At 38.1% G+C, this 19,705-nt stretch overlaps 1 protein-coding gene across 6 annotated transcripts in view; it reads left to right on the forward strand.

Annotated features, from left to right (window-relative positions):
• LOC103614086 (leucine-rich repeat flightless-interacting protein 2) overlaps positions 1-19,705 on the forward strand; it is a 61,964-nt gene that overhangs the window by 2,290 nt on the left and 39,969 nt on the right. For all 6 annotated transcript variants that reach the window (XM_017732050.1, XM_017732053.1, XM_017732055.1 and 3 more), the window contains exons 2-3: positions 6,089-6,193; positions 17,576-17,662. In XM_017732050.1, the coding sequence (XP_017587539.1) occupies positions 6,104-6,193; positions 17,576-17,662 (177 nt within the window). In that variant the 5' untranslated portion in view covers positions 6,089-6,103. The remainder of the gene's footprint in view (positions 1-6,088; positions 6,194-17,575; positions 17,663-19,705) is intronic.

Below are 19,705 nucleotides of genomic sequence, written 5' to 3' on the forward strand. Positions count from 1 at the left end.
GTAGGAAAGATTGTAGGAGTGTATGAAACTGGTGAGGGAAAAGCATTTTAAATAGTTTCAGCTTGTTACAGAATGTGGGTTGTTACCATGGGGCTCTACATTTCATTAAAAAAAAGTGGAGCCTCAATATAGTAGCAGTGTTTTGTTTTTTTAATGAGCAGTGAATCATTCTTTTGCAAAATGACAGAAAGGATACTCATTTTGAAAAAGCTGACAGTGTAAAAGTGATGGTTGCTTCATTTTAGAATAAAAACTTCTGGAAGATCCTTGTGATTTTTTTTTTTTATTATGCATTTTCATAATTTTTTTTATAATGCTCATTTTAGTACTGTCATTCCCTTATGTTTTAAAGTTCCATTTGAATTCTTAGTTTATTCTTGGGTCTTCGGCATATAGTAGCACTGATTCTAGAAAAGCTAATCTGTTTTATGCTGCTTCTTTGGAAGCTATATATGCTTTACATTGTGCCCTGAGAGTCACCATTATAAGAGCTTTCCAGATGCTGCGTGTCACTGATGATAATATTGTGTATGTAAAGTACTTTGTGCAGTAATGGTATCTCCAGTTGCAGCTGTTGACAACTGACTGTCAGAGAACTCATACTTCATAGAACAAGTTGCCACCACTTGAAATTGCATCACTTCAGACGTCATTTTGGAATTTTGGTAATTTGCAAAGACTGGTGAAGGTCACCAAAGATAGCTTGGTAGGTCTGGAGGTGTCTTGTAGTTCTACAGGGCTATAGGATGCCTTAGTACATTTCCTGTCTTGCACTGCTTTACGTTCGCTAGTGCTAGCCAGGCACTGTTGCACTTCATGGATTCATCAGGCACTTGCAGACCCTTGCAAGCTGCATAATGGCTTTTTGATTGTCTTAACTGGGGACTTTCTGTTGGTCTCTAATTTCATAACACCAACTGAGGGATTTCAACTCCCTCTAAAGAATTGTAATTCTATTGCTAAATACCATGATCTCATAAGAAATTGTATTTCTCAGATTTTAAAAAGGCAAGTAAAATGTAAATTAAGGGGATGGATTGTGCAGTTGTCAAAAGAGTTGAGTTTTTTTCCCTGAAAAAGCTGACATAAGCTTGTCCACTCAGAGCAGAAATTTTGTGCTAACAGTTTTTGAAGTGGGCCATGATGAGAGATAAACAGCTCCTTAAAACAGAAATTCATTAGGTGGAATAACTTTGCCTCCAGTACAGTGTTAAGCTCTGTAAGCTTTTGACAGATTGTAATGATATGCTTTTATCAGTCTTTGCATTTTCCCTTTAATGTTCGGCTCTTTCACTTACAGTAGCTGCTCTTTTTTGGCAATAGTTCTTGTTTCAGTTAATATTCTGAACAAGGTCATTCTGAATGAAAATTCCAAATGATTCCTTAAAATTATTGCATTAAAACTCAGTCTATTTCTTTCTCAGTGCATTAAAACCTAATCTATTTCTCTCTCTTCCTACATGCCCCTTTGTTGGGTCATGGTCACCCTGTGATCATGCAGCCCTTTTTCTTGCACGGGTGGTTTTGGACCTATGAGCAAACATATTAATTGCAAAGAGAGTACCCTCTTTGTATAGGGTCTTTCTTCTGAGGAAGACTCTTGTGTCTGTCTTGCATAATTTTTAAATTTTCCTATGTCTATTTGCTTTGTCTCCTTTGAAGTTTGCTTGGACAAAGCACTGAAAATCAAGCAAACAAGATTGTGGTTTCCAATATGATTATGCTCCTTCTCAAATATGGATGCAACCATTGCAGTACTAATACTTTTGCATTCAGATTCTGTTTCTAACAGACCTCAGTTCTAGAGCAGTGCCATTCCCCTCTGTTGTTGAATCAATTATACATAGATGGTGTCTACACAGATGAATTTTAGTTATCTTGTAGTCTTTATTGAAAGAGAAATGGAGAGTTTTGGTCTGTTATTTATAGCCTGTTCACACTAAGGTATCTGGATCCTATGTAATGCCAGGTATGCTGGCATACACCCAGGCATTTAGAACAGGTGGTGCTGTTGAAGGTGGTGAGTGATAGGCCCTTGTAGTGTAGCTTATTTTTTTTTCACTTAAGACAAATCAGATTTTTTTCCTAGGAAGCAAAAAAGAAATAAGGAGAACCTTTAGTCAGAAGGTAGTATGAGGAAGAGTAGACAGCAAAGACTTGTAGAAGAGATAAAAATGTATATATGCCTGAAGTGAAGACAAATGAGAGGCATTTGAGGGATTTTGTCACAGGTCTTCTGGGTTTTTTTGGAGCCTTCAGACACTTCAGTGTTTTGGAATGAAATGCAACAGGATGTCGCTTCATCAGTTGTGTAATACAATGTGTAACCATGCCTATAGAATTAGGCATGTAATAGATGTGACTCAGGAATTTTGAACTGTAAATGCAGCAGATATTATAATGTTCTTTCCTTTTGTATTAAACTTTCTAAACTATAAAAGACAATAGCAAACTGTTCTTTGGTTGTGTTTTGGTGTTCTCTTTAGTTATTTTTAATGAAAATTCTAATGTTACAGCGTGTATTAAATTCTTTATCCCATGCAGCAGCAAAATTCTTTATCCCATGCAGCAAAATAACTTTTTGTGTAATCAGAAAGTTACTGAAGTGAAACATCTCAGAAGTATTTCTGCATGCATGTCAAGTATTGGCATCTTATATTTTCCCGAGAAGTGGCATAATGATATTTATAGTATTAGACTAATTAGCATATTACAGTATGTCTAGGCTTCTGTAGTACCGAACTTTATAACAAGAAATTAAATACTCTGATATACATCAGCCTAATTAAAAGTTAAATGGAATGGAAGAAATTGTGACAAGACCCTTGAAGAAATATTAAAACATTTAATTAAAGAAAGCTTATATTGAGGTTTAGTTTCAAAGTTGAGAGCAATAATAAGTATAGAATCATATATTTTCTTTTGGAAGAATTCTTTGGAGGTCATCCTTTGCCCAAAGTATTCTCAGTTAGAAGAGGTTTTTCAGAGCCTTGTCTAATTAAGTTTTCACCGTCTTCAGGGATGGACATTTCACAGCCTCTCTAGGCTGGTGTTTAACTGTTCTGTTCTTCAACTCTAAGGTCCCCTATTTGCACATGATTTCTGCTGGAGATGTGGATGCTCTAGATTTGTGTGTACCTCTGTTGTTCTCTAATGTGTATTGTGCTATGTGCTAATGCATGTGCCCTAATGCAGTGAGAGCATACCCAACAAGCTCACATTCACATACTTAAGGTGTGTACTGACCCTCCCTGTACTGACCACCTGCTAGCTGGAATGCAGGATCTTGCATCCACTGGGAGGAATGCTGTATTGTTTGCCTGGACAGATATTACCATGCAGTCAGTGGGGTGATTTCTCACACCAAACCAGGTTTTGACTGATGCTGTTACCCCTCTAAGGTCTCTGCTGCTGGTATAGACTTTCAGTTTGATTTTGGTTTTATTTTCAAGAGGACTCCTTTACTTCAAACAAATACTTCTGACTAATCTCCTAGTTTCTGTTGAATGTAACTGATGATCCTCTTGCTCTTCAACGTGACCAGTTTGGGGCCCGTATCCTGTCAGACAGTTTTGCTTATTTGATTCCCACACATAAAGATTTCCTTCTTCGCATTTGTTATTATCCAGACTATTCTGCCTGTCACCTGTGTCACTAAACAGTGGCCCTACAGTTTTCTTAGTCTTTCTTGTGTTCCTGATGTCCTTAGAGTAGCCTTTCTCTTTGTCTTTATCAGCCTTTGCTAGTTTTAGTTTCAGCTGAGCTTTGACTTTCTTAATTCCTCCTTGTAGGCAAAGGCAACGTTTCTGTATACCTTATGGGTAATCTGTCCTGCTCCCTCTTGTGTTTGGGCTCAGTGAGGAGTTCTGTGCTCATTCTAGGTGAGAAGCATGGCAGATGGCTGGCAGGGATGCCATACTTGCCTTCCTCCACAGTGACTGAGATGAAGTGTGTTTTCCTCATGTAAAGCATCAACACCTAATTTTTATGAAATTATACTCTGTAAATTAGTACTTCCTGTTAAACTGAACATAGCTATACTAAAATTAGCTATATAACCCATTACATTCTGCAAATCAGTCTGCCAGCTAAGAGCATTTCACTGAGTTAACAGACCAAAAGTTTGTTGGCTATTAGAAATGGTATGTTGTTTAAAGGATGTCAACAATTGCAGTTCAAGTCTATGGTATGTGCAGTTATTCTTCAGTTTTTACTTACGTGGTAAATACTTTTTAAAGAAATATGGCCTTTAATGTGCCAATTAAAATAATTTCATGCTAGTGACTTTCAGTAGATAGACTGGATTTCTGTTCTTACATGAACCCGTTTATTGTAATAAACATTTCATGATTTTTCTTGTGGCTAGTGTATAACGTTAAAGCCTTCTGTAGCAGGGGGAGTATTATTTTGTGTTCATGTAACTTCTAGTTTGGGCCCTATCTGCTTTTAATATTTGAAGTCAGCCAATAAGAATTGCTGACAAAAGGTACAGATTTTTTGAGACATTCAGAATGTTGACGGCAACCTCTAGTTCTGAGCTTAAACTTCCGCCACGGAGATCTCCAAACTGTTTTTGCATATATTTATCTAAATTTGCCTGAGTACAAGATGTAAGTTTACTTGCTTGTTTTTAAGACTAAAAATACAGACTCTTACCAAATGGATTAGCAGTGACAATACTGAGCACATGAAGAATAGTAGAATACCTGTAAAATTTGAAGCACAGTAAAAATCTTCTTGCTTGCAAGGAAAAGAAAGGACTAGTGGTATAAAGTTATTAAGGGAAGGGGGGTGAAAAGGTGTAGAAGCTAAAATATAAGAGAAAAAAAAAAGTCCTGTGATGCTACTTGGTGTCTTTGAGTGCCAGAAAATACCCCAATATATTTTGACTTTGTGATCGCTGCATAAAAGTAATAAAGTAAAAGCTCTGCTTGTACAAAAATACTCCTGTCACTTCGGGATTTTTTTCCTCCTTCCCCTCCAATTAAACTATAATCAATTACTGAGTCTTCGCTAGTTAGATCCAGTAAGAGAGGTAGTTCTTGTGCCAGTTCAGTTTCAGAAGGATAGCCAATACTAGTTACCTTTTAGATCTCTTCTTCCTGCAAATAGAAATTTTTATTCTAACTAAGGTGTTTTCTCAAACCCTGTGTAGGATACTTACCTTGTCAAATAGCTGGACTACCACCAGATTCTAGTCTGACATTTGGGAGGACCTGGACATCTGGAAGTAGGATTTCTTTAGGATGTTTGAAAAAAAAACAAATATAGTTGTGGGGTTTTGGAAGGGGAGGGGAGTGTAACATTTTTCCGATTGTGGCTATATGGGCTGTGTTTTGTTTTGTTGGTCATTTTTATATGCTTGCAATTCATAAGAGGTTTCTGGAAGAAAAGTAAGAGGGTATCTTACATATTCTGGGGATATGATGGTAGTATGTTTCTCTCTTCACTTCCCAATTTGAGAATCTTGTTCGGCAAAAGACTGAGGTTTTTGCATAAAGATGTCTTTATTTCTATTATAGTAAACCTTCTTGTTTAGAAAATAGCAGTTGTTGCAACTGCATGAGAACAGCTGCGTTAAAATGTAAATAAGCCACATCTACCTGCTTGGATGCTTAGTAAAGTTTGTCCGCTGAGTCTTTTCTGTTTTGGGGAGAACTCTAATGATCATGTAAATTTAATTCTTGAACACTTTGTTGTCTATAGGGGGTTTTTTTCACATCCATAACTTTAAAGGATATCTCTTCGTAGGAATTGTGTAAATTCAGACTACAGAGGTATCCTTTTTGAGCCAGGAGCAGTTTACAGTTGTGCCTGACTTTGAAGCTGTAAGTAAACTGATGGGTTCTGTTCAGTAGAAAAATGCTATATGTGCACTCTGTAGGGTGCAGTGGCGTTTTGTAAAGCTGCCACAAGCTTTTGTGATAGTTTTGTACCATTACGTGCCAATTGCATGTAGGTTTCTTGAATATTATGTAGCTAAAGATTGGAAAAATTAGGGCATTTTGGAGTGTAGATTGGTTGATTGTTTTTAATTCCAGATCTGATTTAAAACTGAACTTTTTCCTGTCTGTGTTTTCAAATACAGATTCAGAGAATAAAAATGGGAACTCCTGGATCAGGACGGAAGAGAACTCCAGTGAAAGACAGGTTTTCTGCAGAAGATGAAGCTCTGAGCAACATTGCCAGAGAGGTTTGCTAATTTTAAAGTGTCTTAAATTCAGAAATAGGGATGAAAGCAATCTCGTTATCCAGGAAGAGTTAATTTTTTTAAGATGTGCATAAAAAAGTGTAATTAGCCATAAATATGACAATTAATAAAAGCTAAGAGAGTTATTGATCAAAAAATTACATTTACTGGAATGTTGACATTATGAGATATTAATTGTATGACTAGTATAACTTCACAGAATCACACTTTGTGTAGCAGCTATTTCTACAGATACTTACATGCTTAAAGATAAATGAAAAGTCCAGATGCTATCTCAAGTGTAAAACTAAAAATTATACACATTTACCCTATTACAGTGTGTGGTATTCATAAGATGATAAGTATAGTGTCTTAGTGTTGAATGTGTAGTAGTTGTTATTAAAATATATTTGTAATAGATTTTATTTCAAATGTGAGAAGTCACATTTCTTTCCAACTAAGCCTAATATGTACACTATTCCAGGAATTTCACCACCTAAAAAAACCAGGGCTGGAGATAACCAGCAAAAAGTGCAATTCACAAGAAGTTGATACGAAGGGGAATTTCGTTCCACTGGATATAGGAAAAAGGCAGTTGGAATTTAAAGTCTTAGAGATGTCTGTTTGGACCAGAGTTTTTCTAGGTGGAAATGCTGTGACTAGGGAGCAAAAGCCTCAATACTGTTTGTATACAAATGGATCTAGGTCCTTTGGGGCTATATTATCTACAAAGCTGCTCTCCCTAGTTGACATAAATGAGTGCAAAATGCAGATTCTAACTGGCTTTGTAATGTAAATAGTTGTCTATATGTGTGTACGTAAGACAAAATAAGTAGGTGATAGGTCTCTGAAGAGAAAGTTTCCTTAGGCATTTTCAAATGTATCTATCATAGACTGTAGGTAAAAGATATGCTTTGTCAGTTAAAAAAAAAGTTTAGTTGGTATCTTTTCAGAAAGTCATGTTCACAGTCATGTTCTAGTTCTAATGGAAGGTCTCACCCTATCAGCCAAGTTCTGTGTGGCACTCTGGATCATGTATGATCTCACTCATCAAGTTCCATCTCTCATTTTTTGGGGAAAACAGCGAATGAAAAAGAAAGAATATGGCCTTAAATTTCTTTGGGTATTTGCATGCTTCCAGTACATAACATCAACTTGTTGTTTAACCTAGAAAAGGATCTCAATAGCAAGATGTAATACATATTATCTTACTTAAATTTACTGTTGGGCTTTGTTCTCTTACATCACATCTTTTTAGAAGACATTACTTACTAGAATTGAATGGAGTCCTGTAATCCGCATGTCTTCTGTGGAAAATCTTCCTAAAGGTGTTCTAGGTATTAAGAGATGGTAAACAGAATATGTGGAAACAAAAGGCTGTATTCAGGATGATCTGCATGGTGAAGCTGCATAAAAGTGCTCTGGGATTCAGAGCAGTCACAAAATTGCACTAGGAAGTATCAGAATTTGTAATACAAAGAACTCCAGTAAAGTGACTCTAATGTAGTGTATGACATTTCAGGATGGTTTTTCTCTAAAAGTTCAGATTTCAGAAACTGCTATTCTTATTCCTTTCTACCACTTTTAGTTTGACAAAATTGCGATTTCCTTGTTCTGTGGCAAGCATAAAAAAAAAAAAAGGTATATTCCTTTTAGTACCAGTAAACATTGCTTTCTAGGAAATTGGTTTAAAGAGTTTCTTGGCACTGATCCACTGAGTTCATTTCCATATAGTCATTTTTCTGCACTGGTTGAATCTGATGTCATTTTATATGAAAATATTTAATGGAAGACAAGGACACTGTTGTAGGATCTGAGGTGCTTGGTCATACTGCTTCCTCTTCGACATTTCTTTCATTTTTTTCCATCTTTCCTCTGCATCAGAAAACCTTCTTCTGTTGGCTGTCCCCTCCCCTTTATTTTTTGTACTTTTGTTAAGTAGAGAGCTCTTTCACATCTTTTCGTTGGTGTGGGGCTATGCATTGAGACAAGCATTTTTACAACATCTCTGTTACGCACAAGTATGTTAAAACATCAACACTGGAATGAATTTCTGCCTTACTCCAAGAACTTTTGAGTTATTAAACCTCTTTCTTTGGGATCTACTTTTTATACTATGGTGTATTATTTTTCCTGGCATTGAATTTCCTTGCTCACTGGAACTGAGGAAGAATAAACGTGATGTACACATCCAGGGACAGGGACCTATCTGTGCATCCTTTCCTGGAAGCAATGCACTCTCCCTATTACACAATGTCTGAAGTGAGATTACTCAAAGTTGATCAGTTTGGCAGTCTTGTCTTGGTACAACAGTTAATCATGCTTTTTTCAAAAGCTGCAGGAGCAGGTGTAGAATATATTGTCCCAGTGTTCCCTGCAAGGAAATAAAGAAACTCTGGGTGTAAAAGCACCCAACTACATTAAAATGGAGTAGTGGTGAGTGTATTCTAATTATAGCAAGGTTAATTTGAAGTCAGCTTCTCTCTTAAAAGAAAAAAAAAAAAGCCTATCTCCTGAAAACAGAGAGAGTTCCTTTGTGTGACCTTTTGGTTACTGTTAGCTTTCTCATATTGACAAAGAATAAGTCATCTGGTGTAGAAGACAGTTTCATATGTCTTGTGTGAAGTTCGAGCTTCCCGAAGTACAGGTAATGATTGTCTCGTGTAACTTCAGGTTCCTGACGACATTATATTCTCATTTGTTAAGCAAAAAGGATTCCCACATAACTAGATAAAAGAAAATTAAGGTTTATATTCTCAAGGTTGTGTTCAGAGTCTACACGGAATGCAGCTGATACAATCTCAAGATGTTTTCCATATGGGTTTTTTGTGGGGATTCTCTGCTTATTAAATTCTTTTGTGGACAGAATATCTTCGGCTGAGTTGTGCATCACTGCTTCACTTGTCTTTGTAGTTTGCAGACAAATTGTGCTCATTTAAAATATTTAGCAGTAACCTGTCATCACCAGGCATTTCTTACGATTATGTGAGACCTCTTTTTCCAAAACCAGTCTGATTATGCAAGAACAGAGGTTTTAGTCACTTCTGTGTTCTTGCATTGCCTGTGGTTCATGCTCAGATACAATATCATGGCAGAGAGTGAGAAGTGTCTGATGTGTCATCTTACCATCTTCAACCTGCTAAACAGCAGTTTGAAGGCACAATCAGGATTTACCTATAGCCTTTTTTTGGATGTTTCCATCAGCAACTCTTCCATTCTTCAGGGCTGTGTTACTAGATGACACAGAACTAGAGCTTGTGGACAATTATTGCAACAGACTGCACTGGATTTCTGCCTTGTAGAATCTTATCTCTGTGTTTTGGTTCGGTGTTTGGTTTTTTTTCAGGAACTGTTCTCACTACTATTTTCACTGTATAGCAAGAGCATGGAAAACTCGTAAGGTGTTTTCTCATGGGAGAGAATAAAGATTCATTTTGATTTAAAATTCACTCTGTAGTTGCTCAACCTTGAATAGAGTGCAACTGTTCTTACTTTGGTAAAGATGTAATGTTACTGAATTACCATGGTAGAAAAAGCTAAGAGTTGAGTATTTTTAAATGTTTGAGGGCTCTATAATGAATTTAGAAACAGTTAACAACATAGTTTTTGTCATATGAATCTATTTAAAGTTTAGTACATGTTTTTTTCTCTTCATGTAGGTTCAGCTTCTGTTAAGAAACAAGCAAAGCCCCAAAGAATTCCATCTTCATGGATATTGTCTTTGTAGGTGCTAGGTGATTTTTTAATTTGTTTTAGTAAGAGATCACTAAATATTTTTCAATTGGCTATTTCTACTTTATTATTAATTCAAAGTCTTGTTTGGTTTTGTTTTTAATAGTGGTTAAAGATATTTTATACAATGTAAAATATTCTAGAGATTTTATAATATATATGAATCTGTACAATAAATAGAAAAAGAATGAGATACCAGAAATAAAGACTCTTAAACCTTTAAGTCATGTTAAAACTAAAGGTTTTGTTGTTCATAGTCTCTGCTTTGTAGGCAACTGGGGCAGAGACTTCAGAAGTAAGCAGAAAAGATATTTCTGAGGAGCCATAAGAAATACTTTTGGCATGTAAATGATGTTGCCTTGATTTCATGAGACAGTATGGAGATAAGGGTAAAAAGCATGGAAATGAGAATACAGAAGAAATGAACTGCAGAAGGAATCATAGAATGGTTTGGATTGGAAGGGACCTTACAGATCATCTAGTTCCCACCCCCCTGCCATGGGTACAGAATCCTTTGTTTGCTTAATGAGAAGATGAAATAAAGTTTAAGTTGCTATATGTCGTTATCTATTAAGAATTACGGTGAACATTTTTAAAATGCTCACCCTGATGCTTAGCCAGAGCTGGCAGGGTGTCCTAGTGCCATGCCTCGCACCCATGGCAGACAGGGAGCAGCGGGTACTGCAGCAGGGACAGTCGGTGCCCTCACCACTGCCGTCTGGTAGAAGAAGTAAAATGCTCCTTAACCGGGCCTCCTGTGTTGGAAATTGCAGCACTGCATATCCCTTGGCAGAGAGAGAAGCGAGTTATATGTTACAGGTATACATCAGCCCATGATGACAAAATAATTCTAATTTTTTCAGAGGTGAATAACATTTTAGAATAGCCTATATTTTAATCTTATGAAGCTTTTATGCTGAATGTGAGCCAATTAATGAATCACCTTCTCCAGAGTATAAAAATTAGAAATGAAATACTGTTGCTTTCTAGTGAGTTCCTTCTTGCAGGCAAGGGAAAGAAAAAGATGCCTACCTACACTATGGAGATAGAAGTTATGCTTCTCCTTGATCAACATGAAGGGAAGCTTCTACCATATCAATTCTGTGTTAATATCATGCTGCTTACCTAGGAAAAAACATGGTCATTGCTATGGAGAGACTAAGAAAAATACATCAGAAAGGAGAGACTCCAGACTGAATCTTTACAAAGGCATTCACATTAAAGTCTCATCTTCTTTCTTTTCTTCTTTCATTCTTGCCAAAAATGCCTTTATCTGAAGAACTACATGTTATCCTTGAAAGTTGAGATAATTCAAAAGATTGTGGTAGAATATGTTTAAAAACAAAGGTGAAAAAATTGAAGAAGCAGAGATGGCTTTCTAAATGACTGTAAACAGCTTATAACAATTGGTTTTTAGGTGAGAATCAGAAAACTGACTACGTCACCTCCTGGAAGGAGAACATTGTCTTGCTACCTCTATATTTACACATATGCAATAAAATAAACCGAAGTGAATACTGCAGTAAGGTACTGCTTAACTGCTTGAAAACAGCCAGGATAACCATCTTCTAGAATGAAATGCTTCTTACGCAGGTACAAGGAAACACTTCCATTACATGAACAAAAAAAAAAAATTTCGGTCCCTATTTTGAAATGAGGAATTCCAGAACTCAGTGGTGAACAGATTGCTTTGTTTTGTTACCTAGACGAGAGCTAATACCCAAAGAAGTACAGTATTGGTTTAAAAACACATATTTGTCATTACAGTAGAACGTAAATATGAGTAGTATGAGTGTGTTCATATACAAAAGAGAATTTGCAGATTTAGTTATAAATTAATCATTTATCAACTAGTCCTTTATTCATGCCCAAGCAAAGTCTTGAGGGCCTCTTCCTTGTTTTTTCTATGCAATTTCTTCTGTTGCAAAGATTTCCTCTGTAGTCTTCTATGTCCTTTTTGATAAATTCTCTGAATAAATTCCATGCTGAATTATTTAAGCCACCAGTGTAAGTGTACCAGGTTTAAATACCTCATCTTATTTGCAGTTAGTCTTCAAGAAAATTCAGCTATCCCATTCCTTTTTATCAGTCAGAAGTTCCATTAGGAAGCTTCTGAAATAGTGTGAGAGTTGCTAGACCTTGGACAATACACAGTTGAATTTTTATTTCAGAAAAACAGAAACTCAGTATGTTATATCACTTTTTAATAAACTGTACTTCAATTAAATAATATTACAATGGATCTTTATCATAATACATTTTATTAACGTGTCTGGTCTAAAGGCTATGTAGAGAATAATGACCAGTTGTCAGGGTTTGACACTGGCTATGCCAGGCACCCATGAAAAAACTATTCACTTATTTTCTTCTGTTATAGCTGAGCAGAGGAGGGGGAAATTTTCGTGAGTTAAGGATTAGGGGAGAAACACTTTAAGGCAAAACAGGTTCCAAACTTAAAACAGTATAAAGAAGATTTATAATTGACAGAATTAAAAGGATAATAAGAACTAAAGCAAACTTTCAGAACACCTTTCTTCCCCAGTCCCTTCCTCTTTCCACCACCTGCATAAGGAAAACAAACATGGGGTTTTGATCAGTATTTCATTTCTTAAGAGTCTTTTTTTATGTTTAAGGAAAAGTTTCTTCTGCTGTGCTGTAGGATCCTTCCCACAGGAGCTAGTTCTCAGTGAACTTTTCTAGCGTGGTTTCACCCTTCACAAGCAACAGCCTCCCTGAACCTGCTGCAATGTGAAAATCCCTCTCATGGGTCATGCAGTCTTCCGACAACTGCCTAGCGTGGGTCATAGTAGTTCATGGGGTTTAGTCTTTTAAGGATAAGCTGTTCCAGTTTGGAAGCAAAGGCTCTCTTCTTCTATCTCTAAAAGTAAGGATCATCTCTCTCTGTTCAAGTTCTTTATTAGATCACAGCCTCTCAGCATCTACGCACTCCAGCATGAGCACTTCTCATGGGCTGCGCGTGGACCTCTGCACCCCTTCCCGTGCACTTCATGAATTATAGGGAAGCTGCTGTATTACAGTCCTCACCAGCGCTTGCAGGAGAATCTCAGCTCCGGTGCCTGAAGCGCCTCCTCTCTGTCCCTTCCCCACTGACTTCAGTGTTGCCATGTTGGCCTTCCTCACGTGACCTCACTTTCCCTTTTTCTCTGACTTGGAAGAAAATTGGTGTCTGTAAGTTGCAGTTGAGAAGCGGATCTTGTCCGGGCTCTGCATTGGGGAAATACTCGCCATGTCTCTCGCTGCCGGCTGCTTGGTGTTTCTGCCTGGTTCCACACGGGCCGCGCCGGCCTCAGGAGGGGGCGCTGGGATGGTCCCTCCCAGTGGCACAGTCCCGGCCGCTGCGTCGGGAGGTCCCAGCAGCCCTTTTCCAGGAAGGGGCCTGCCCCCCGCCACCCCTTGCAGGGAAGCAAGAAAAAGAACTTTTCCCAGTTTCTTCTTTCTTAAATATGTCATCACAGAGGCGTTACCAGTTTGTCTAATTGGTCTAGTAACCTGCCCATTGTCAGAGCTTTCAGCAATTGGCTCTGCGCCGGACACAGAAGTTTTGAGTTCTCCTGCCCCCACAAACCAAGTTTTGTTAAACCAGCACACGAGTGAAACTGAAATCAGGGCGGTAGTGGCCAGTCTTTACTCTTCTAAGACTGGACTTCGTTTAATGCAGGCTGTAGAAAGCAATCTGTATTGACTCCCAAGCTACTATGAGCACGGAAGTGCTGTATTTGGTATGCCCTCTTGAGTCAAATACTAGTTGAATTGAAAAGCGTGGTAACATGACTACCAGTACTTTTGCTGGTTTATTCAAAAAAATAAAAACTAGTAGTCTAGTGTTTCTGTGCTGCTTCTATAGTCCAAACAGTTCTTTATCCAAAGCTATTGTGGCTCTACATTTTCCTTAGTAGATATTTAAAGACTTTATTTCAATGTAGCTGATGAAATTTATTTGTGAAGGATTTGTTGGTGATTATTTGTTTCACAACTTCTATGGGCTTTTTTCAGTAAGACGACAGAGTGAATAGCAACACCCAGGAAGAAAACTATGTCCTTTTGAATTATGGTTGTTTTTCTATTATTGTTAATTTTGAATTTCAATAACATAGCTAAGAAGACTTATGTTAGTGCTGTATCAATAGCATAAAGCCTGTGCTCTAACAGATCTGCTGAGAATAAAGAATTACTGGGTATGATGGCCTTTCAAGTGGTACTGTGATTTGTTTCTTGCTCTAAAGTATGGTGAAGGAAGCCTGAGAACTGCCCTTTTAGTTAACTTGCCAAGTTTTTTGTGTTTTTTGAGATTGTGTGCTTTTTAAAGGAATCCAGTTGCTCAGGTTAAAAATCAATGTAATATGAAACCATTTCTTCCCAAAAAATTCTGTAAAAAGATTTTCTTTTCCTTCAATTTCAGGCACCCATTTTATGACAAACGTTTGTAAAAGTCACTTGTGTTTTATCAAGGGTATAGTAAATTAGAAGACATGGAGCTTCCCTTGTACTGTAGGAATTTAAAGTTAGATCTCTGGCTGTAGGACTAGGAGAGAGTGGTGAAATATGAATTGATTTTTAGCATGAATCAGTAAACCAATTAACTTTCTATCTTTAACAGTAAAGCCTTGCCAGAGCCTGAAGGCCAAATGCATGTATCTGCTGTTTTATAGACAAAACTAAACCCAAACATTTCAGCTCTTCGAGTCCTTTTTCTTTCTGTGCTGCATACCTGTCTATGTTACAGTTTATATGCGACAGCGATAATGGCCTACAAATGGAAGTACTTCCTGTTGCATGGCAATTTCCTTGCTTTACTTGTGTGCTGTCATCAGGTAGGAAGAAGAGCAGCTTTATGCTGCTCTGAAAATAGATTATATTATGGCAGTCAGGAGTGTTGACACAGCCTTGGAATTGTTTTATCTGAGTATGCAAAATACAGAAAAAACAGTCTTCATGAGTCATTTGGAGTTAAGACAAACTATTTTTAGTAATAAAGCTGTAGTGAGTCTGCCTTCTGTCTTGTCATTATTTGATAAGATATTTTTGTGCCTGTAGTTTAATCGTAATTTGAAGTTAAACTTCCAAGTTATATACCTGTTCTGTTTTCCTGAAGCACAGTAAAATAGTTTTATAGGCTTCCAGTGTTTTACACAAGAGTTTGCTGTGACAGTGGCAAAAGCAGGAAAAACCCTATCCTTAATCAAAAGCAAAAATCCATTGGAGTTTTAGGAACTTCTATAATTGTTTTGGTTGTTAGGAGTTCTGAATTTTTGGCTACTGCTGTTTCTCAAAAGCTTTTAATTAACATTACATAGACAACTGGAATCTTTGGTGGAAGACCTGTCTTCAATGGTTTAATATTTAAAGAATTTGAGAGAATTTTTGTCAACTCATTATTCAAACATGAAACAACTGATCTTGTGCTTTCCTCAAACATGAGATTTATGGCAAAATTTATTCCTTCATGTAATTAGCTGATTAAATGTGAGGTAGCATTTAGAGTCTGAAAGACACTTTCTCTTTTTGTTGAGGCTGGATAGAAGGTGGAGAATATTCAGTTCTATCCACCAATAACCAGGTTTCACAAGCAGTGCAGAAATAAGCTTTTTGCTACTGAAAGGGGGAAGGTCTTGCTACTGTTTGTCCTGCTCATACCTTTTGCTTGGTCTGTTAAGGTCCTTGTACAAGCCAGTTCATTTCAGTAACACACAGAAAACTCAGAAAACTACTGGGTTTTTGCTGCTCTTAACTTTCTGCTATGGTAGTTAGTTAAATTGTCTCACAGCAGGTCCTGAGTGCTGGAGCTGTGTCCAAAGAAGGTGTTGGGAGTGTAAGGGTTTGAATGGAAAGGTAGGGAAGTCCCTTTGGGGTGATAGTGTTGAAGGTAGTTTTTGAGGAATGATAATATTTTTTTGTTGTTGTATTTTGTTCAATAATCAATTTGATTTTGATTCCTATTTGAAGTATTCTCAATGAATGATGTTTGCTTTTTGAAATAATTCCAAATTGCAGCAAAACTTTAAATATGGCATGGACGGTAGTGGTTCAGTATCTCTGATTTTTTTTTTTGGTTTTAATGTCTTTTTGTAGCCAAAGATTCTTCAGTCGTGTACATGTCTGTTCAAATACTATGCATAGGCAAAGTCCTTTTCAAGTCCACAAGACATTAGTTTTCAAGTTGTAGCGATAGTACTATTTCTGCACTCAGTTCAGACATGCATCCCACGGTCCTGCGGGAGGTGGCTGATCTTGCCAAGCCACTCTCCATTTTATTTCAAAAGTCATGTTGGTTGAACAAAGTCACCAGTGACTGGAAGAAGGGAAACATCACTTCTATACTTAAAAGACAGTAGAAAAGAAGACCCAGGGAACTACAGACTGGTGAGCCTCACCTCTTTGCCTGGGACAACTGTGGAGCAGATCCTTATAGAAACAATGTTGAGGCATTGTTTCAATGAAGATGATCTGAGACATCCCAGCAAAGCTTCACCAATAACAATCCAGTGGCCTTCTATGACAGAGTGACAGCAGCAGTTTACAAGGAAAGACTAACAGATGTCATCTGCCTAAACTTCTATAGGGCTTTTGACAAGGTCCTTCACGGAATCCGTATGTCCAAATTGAAGAGACATGGATCTGATGGACGGACTATTCAGTGGATAAGGAATTGGCTGGATGGATGCAGCCAGAGTTGTGGTCAATGCTCTTATGTCCAGGTGGAGGCTGGTGATGAGTTGTGTCCCTCAGGGGTCCATCTTGGTACTAGGGCTCTTTAATACCTTTATCAATGACACATCAGTGGGATCGAGTGCACCCTCAACAAGTTTGCAGATCCATGAAGCTGAGTGGTGCAGCTGGCACAACAGAAGGATGGGATGCCATCCAGGGCCACCTGGACAAACTTGGGCTCATGAGAACCTCTTTAAGTTCAACAAGTCAAAGTACAACATACTGCACATCAGTTGGGGCAATCTCACATGTGAGTCCAGACTGGAAAAAGAACTTGGTGATGGCCACAAAGATGCTCAGAGGACTGAAGCATCTCACCTAGGAAGACAGGCTGAGAGAGCTGGGGTTGTTCAGCCTGGAGAAGAGATGGCTTTGGGGAGACCTCACTGTGACCTTCCAGTACCTGAAGGGGACTTATAAAAAAGAGTGACTTTTTTTACACAGGCAGATAGCATTAGGACATCAGGGAATATATGGTTTTAAACTAAAAGAGAGTAGGTTTAGATTAGATGTTATGAGGAAATTCTTACTAGGGGAGTGATGAGGCACGGGAACAGGTTGGCCGGAGAAGTTGTGGATGTCCCATCCCTGGAATTGTTCAATACCAGGTTGGATGGGGCGCTAAGTGACCTGGTTTAGTTGATGGCACCTGATCTGGGCATTGGAACTAGATGATATTTAAGGTCCCTTCATACCCAAGCCATTCTATGACTTTTAAAATGAACTATAATTCTTTTGACTAGCAATGCTGTCTTTAAAGAGTCAGGTACATATTCTTTTTGAAATTTTATTGTGAGAACTCTGATTCCTTTATTCTGTATTATGATGTTAGAATCTTAATGTATACTTGTGAAGAAACTGAGTACTCAAACCATTATTCAAAAAACTTTTTTTTAACTTTAATTATTTTCCATCTGCTTGTAGGCAGAAGCCAGACTTGCAGCAAAACGGGCAGCTCGAGCAGAAGCAAGAGATATACGTATGAGAGAGCTGGAGCGACAGCAAAAAGAGGTAGTGTAACTCATCAGGAATTATTGCAAACCTTTACAAAAATTCATTATGTATTTTTTATCTGCATTTGCTTAAGATTTTGCCTTTCAGTGTAATTCAGTTTTGTGCGAGTATTTTCAGCATTAGGATTGGATTATACTGAAAGTATTCACAGTAAATACCTATTGTCAAGATCTTTATTTTAAAAAAATGATTAAAATGGGGTAATATTTACACTTACAGTTGCATTTTGCTCCACACGTTTCTCCTAAAAAAAGTTTGCATTTCTTGAGAAAAAAAAATCCTAGAAACTAGGTTTTCAGCAGTATGGTTATTGCTTGGTTGTTGCATTTAATTCAGGTTTTGACATTGCATGTAAAACATTGAGAATTTACTATTTATCATGATTACACTCAAATGCATGTAATGTTGATACTTGGTTGTGGTGGGGTTTTTTTTTGTGGTAGTAAGTGAAATATGCAAAACATTCTTTGCCCCAATTTTATATGGTTCTCATTGTGCTGCAGTTTCAGTTTTTGAACTGCTGGAGTTCAAAATTGCTATTATTCTGAAGATTACATGGCAATTAATGTAGATTTTTCTGAGTTTTCAATTCAGAAATCCAGTCTTGTGTGGTGACTATAATTTAAATGGTAAATGGTTTGTTTGGTTTTCTTTTTACATTCTGTAGTTTTCTCAGCATTCATATGATAGAAAATGGGCTCATGTCCAGAAATGGATGGTAGGCTAAAATCACGTGTTGTGCATGTTTTTGCCACTCAGAGAACTAATATAGGATTTTGGAGGAAGTTAATTTACTAATGATTTGCTGTGTGTCATTTCAAAGTGTCTAATTATGTATAAGCTATGTATAACCATATATATATATATACACACACAGACATAAACGATATATGTATGTGGTTCAACTATATATAGTCTAACCCTCCCCTGACTCACTGTTCCCTTGGGTCCTCTCAGTGGTTACCACAGAAGAGATAATCCCTGCCTCTCCACTTCCCTTTATAAGGATGTTCAGTACCACAGTGAGGACTCCCCTCAGTCTCCTCCACGCTGAACAGACAGGGTGACCTCAGCCACTCCTTGTTCAGCTTCCCCTCCAGCCCCTTCACCATTTTGGTTGCCCTTCTTTGGACGTTATCTAACAGCTCTGTATCTTTCTTATATTGTGGTACCCAAACTGCACACAGCACTCGAGATAAGGCTGCACCAGTGCAGAGCAGAGCGGGACAAGCCCCTCCCTTGCCTGGCTGCTGATGCTGTGCCTGATGCACCCAGGACATGGTTGGCCCTCCTGGCTGTGCGGGCACTGCTGACTCACATTCAACTTTTTGTCAACCAGGACCCCCAGGTGCCTTTCTGTGGTGCTGCTCTCCAGCATCTTGTTCCCCAGTCTGTCTGTCTGTACATCCAGGGTCGTCCCATCCCAAGTGCAGAATCCGGCACTTGTCTTTGTTAAACTTCATATGTGTTGGAGGCTAGGATTTGTTCAGATTTTTTCTTTCTCTTAGGGAATTTTTCTCCCATTTGTTGCCTAAGAGACCGGTACATGGATACTTGAGAGAGACAAAGGATGTGGCCAAGATGGGGGGAAGGGGTGCAGCTGGCTGCAGTCTCTTAGCTGGGGGACTTTCTCTTTGGAAGTGCAGAGATACTGTGAAATTTTGCCTGGGGGTGAGGGGCTGGGCTTGTCCCTCGCTCTCAGGATTGGAGAGGAGACAGTCAGGGTGCTTCTGCAGGGAGAATTTTCTGCCACTGTGGAGTTGTATAGTGCACTGCTTCTCTTTACCATGGGTAAGCCTTTGCTTGTAAGAGCGGCTATTGAACTGGGACCCTTTCAACACCTGATCTCACTGGAAAGGACCTTCACCATCTGTCACGATCCGCTAATGCAAGCGGGGGTCGTGATGGTTCGTTTATCGATCTCAGAGTGTAAAAGGACACAAGAGATTTCAGTTTTAATCAAAACAGTGCACCTTTATTAAGTGCCCACAACACAGTAATGCAATAGAAGAGAGTAAGAGAGAGAGAGAGAGAGAGAAA

The sequence above is a fragment of the Corvus brachyrhynchos genome, unplaced genomic scaffold (assembly GCF_000691975.1).
Source record: "Corvus brachyrhynchos isolate BGI_N302 unplaced genomic scaffold, ASM69197v1 scaffold264, whole genome shotgun sequence".
In the NCBI taxonomy this organism is placed as follows: Eukaryota; Metazoa; Chordata; class Aves; order Passeriformes; family Corvidae; genus Corvus; species Corvus brachyrhynchos.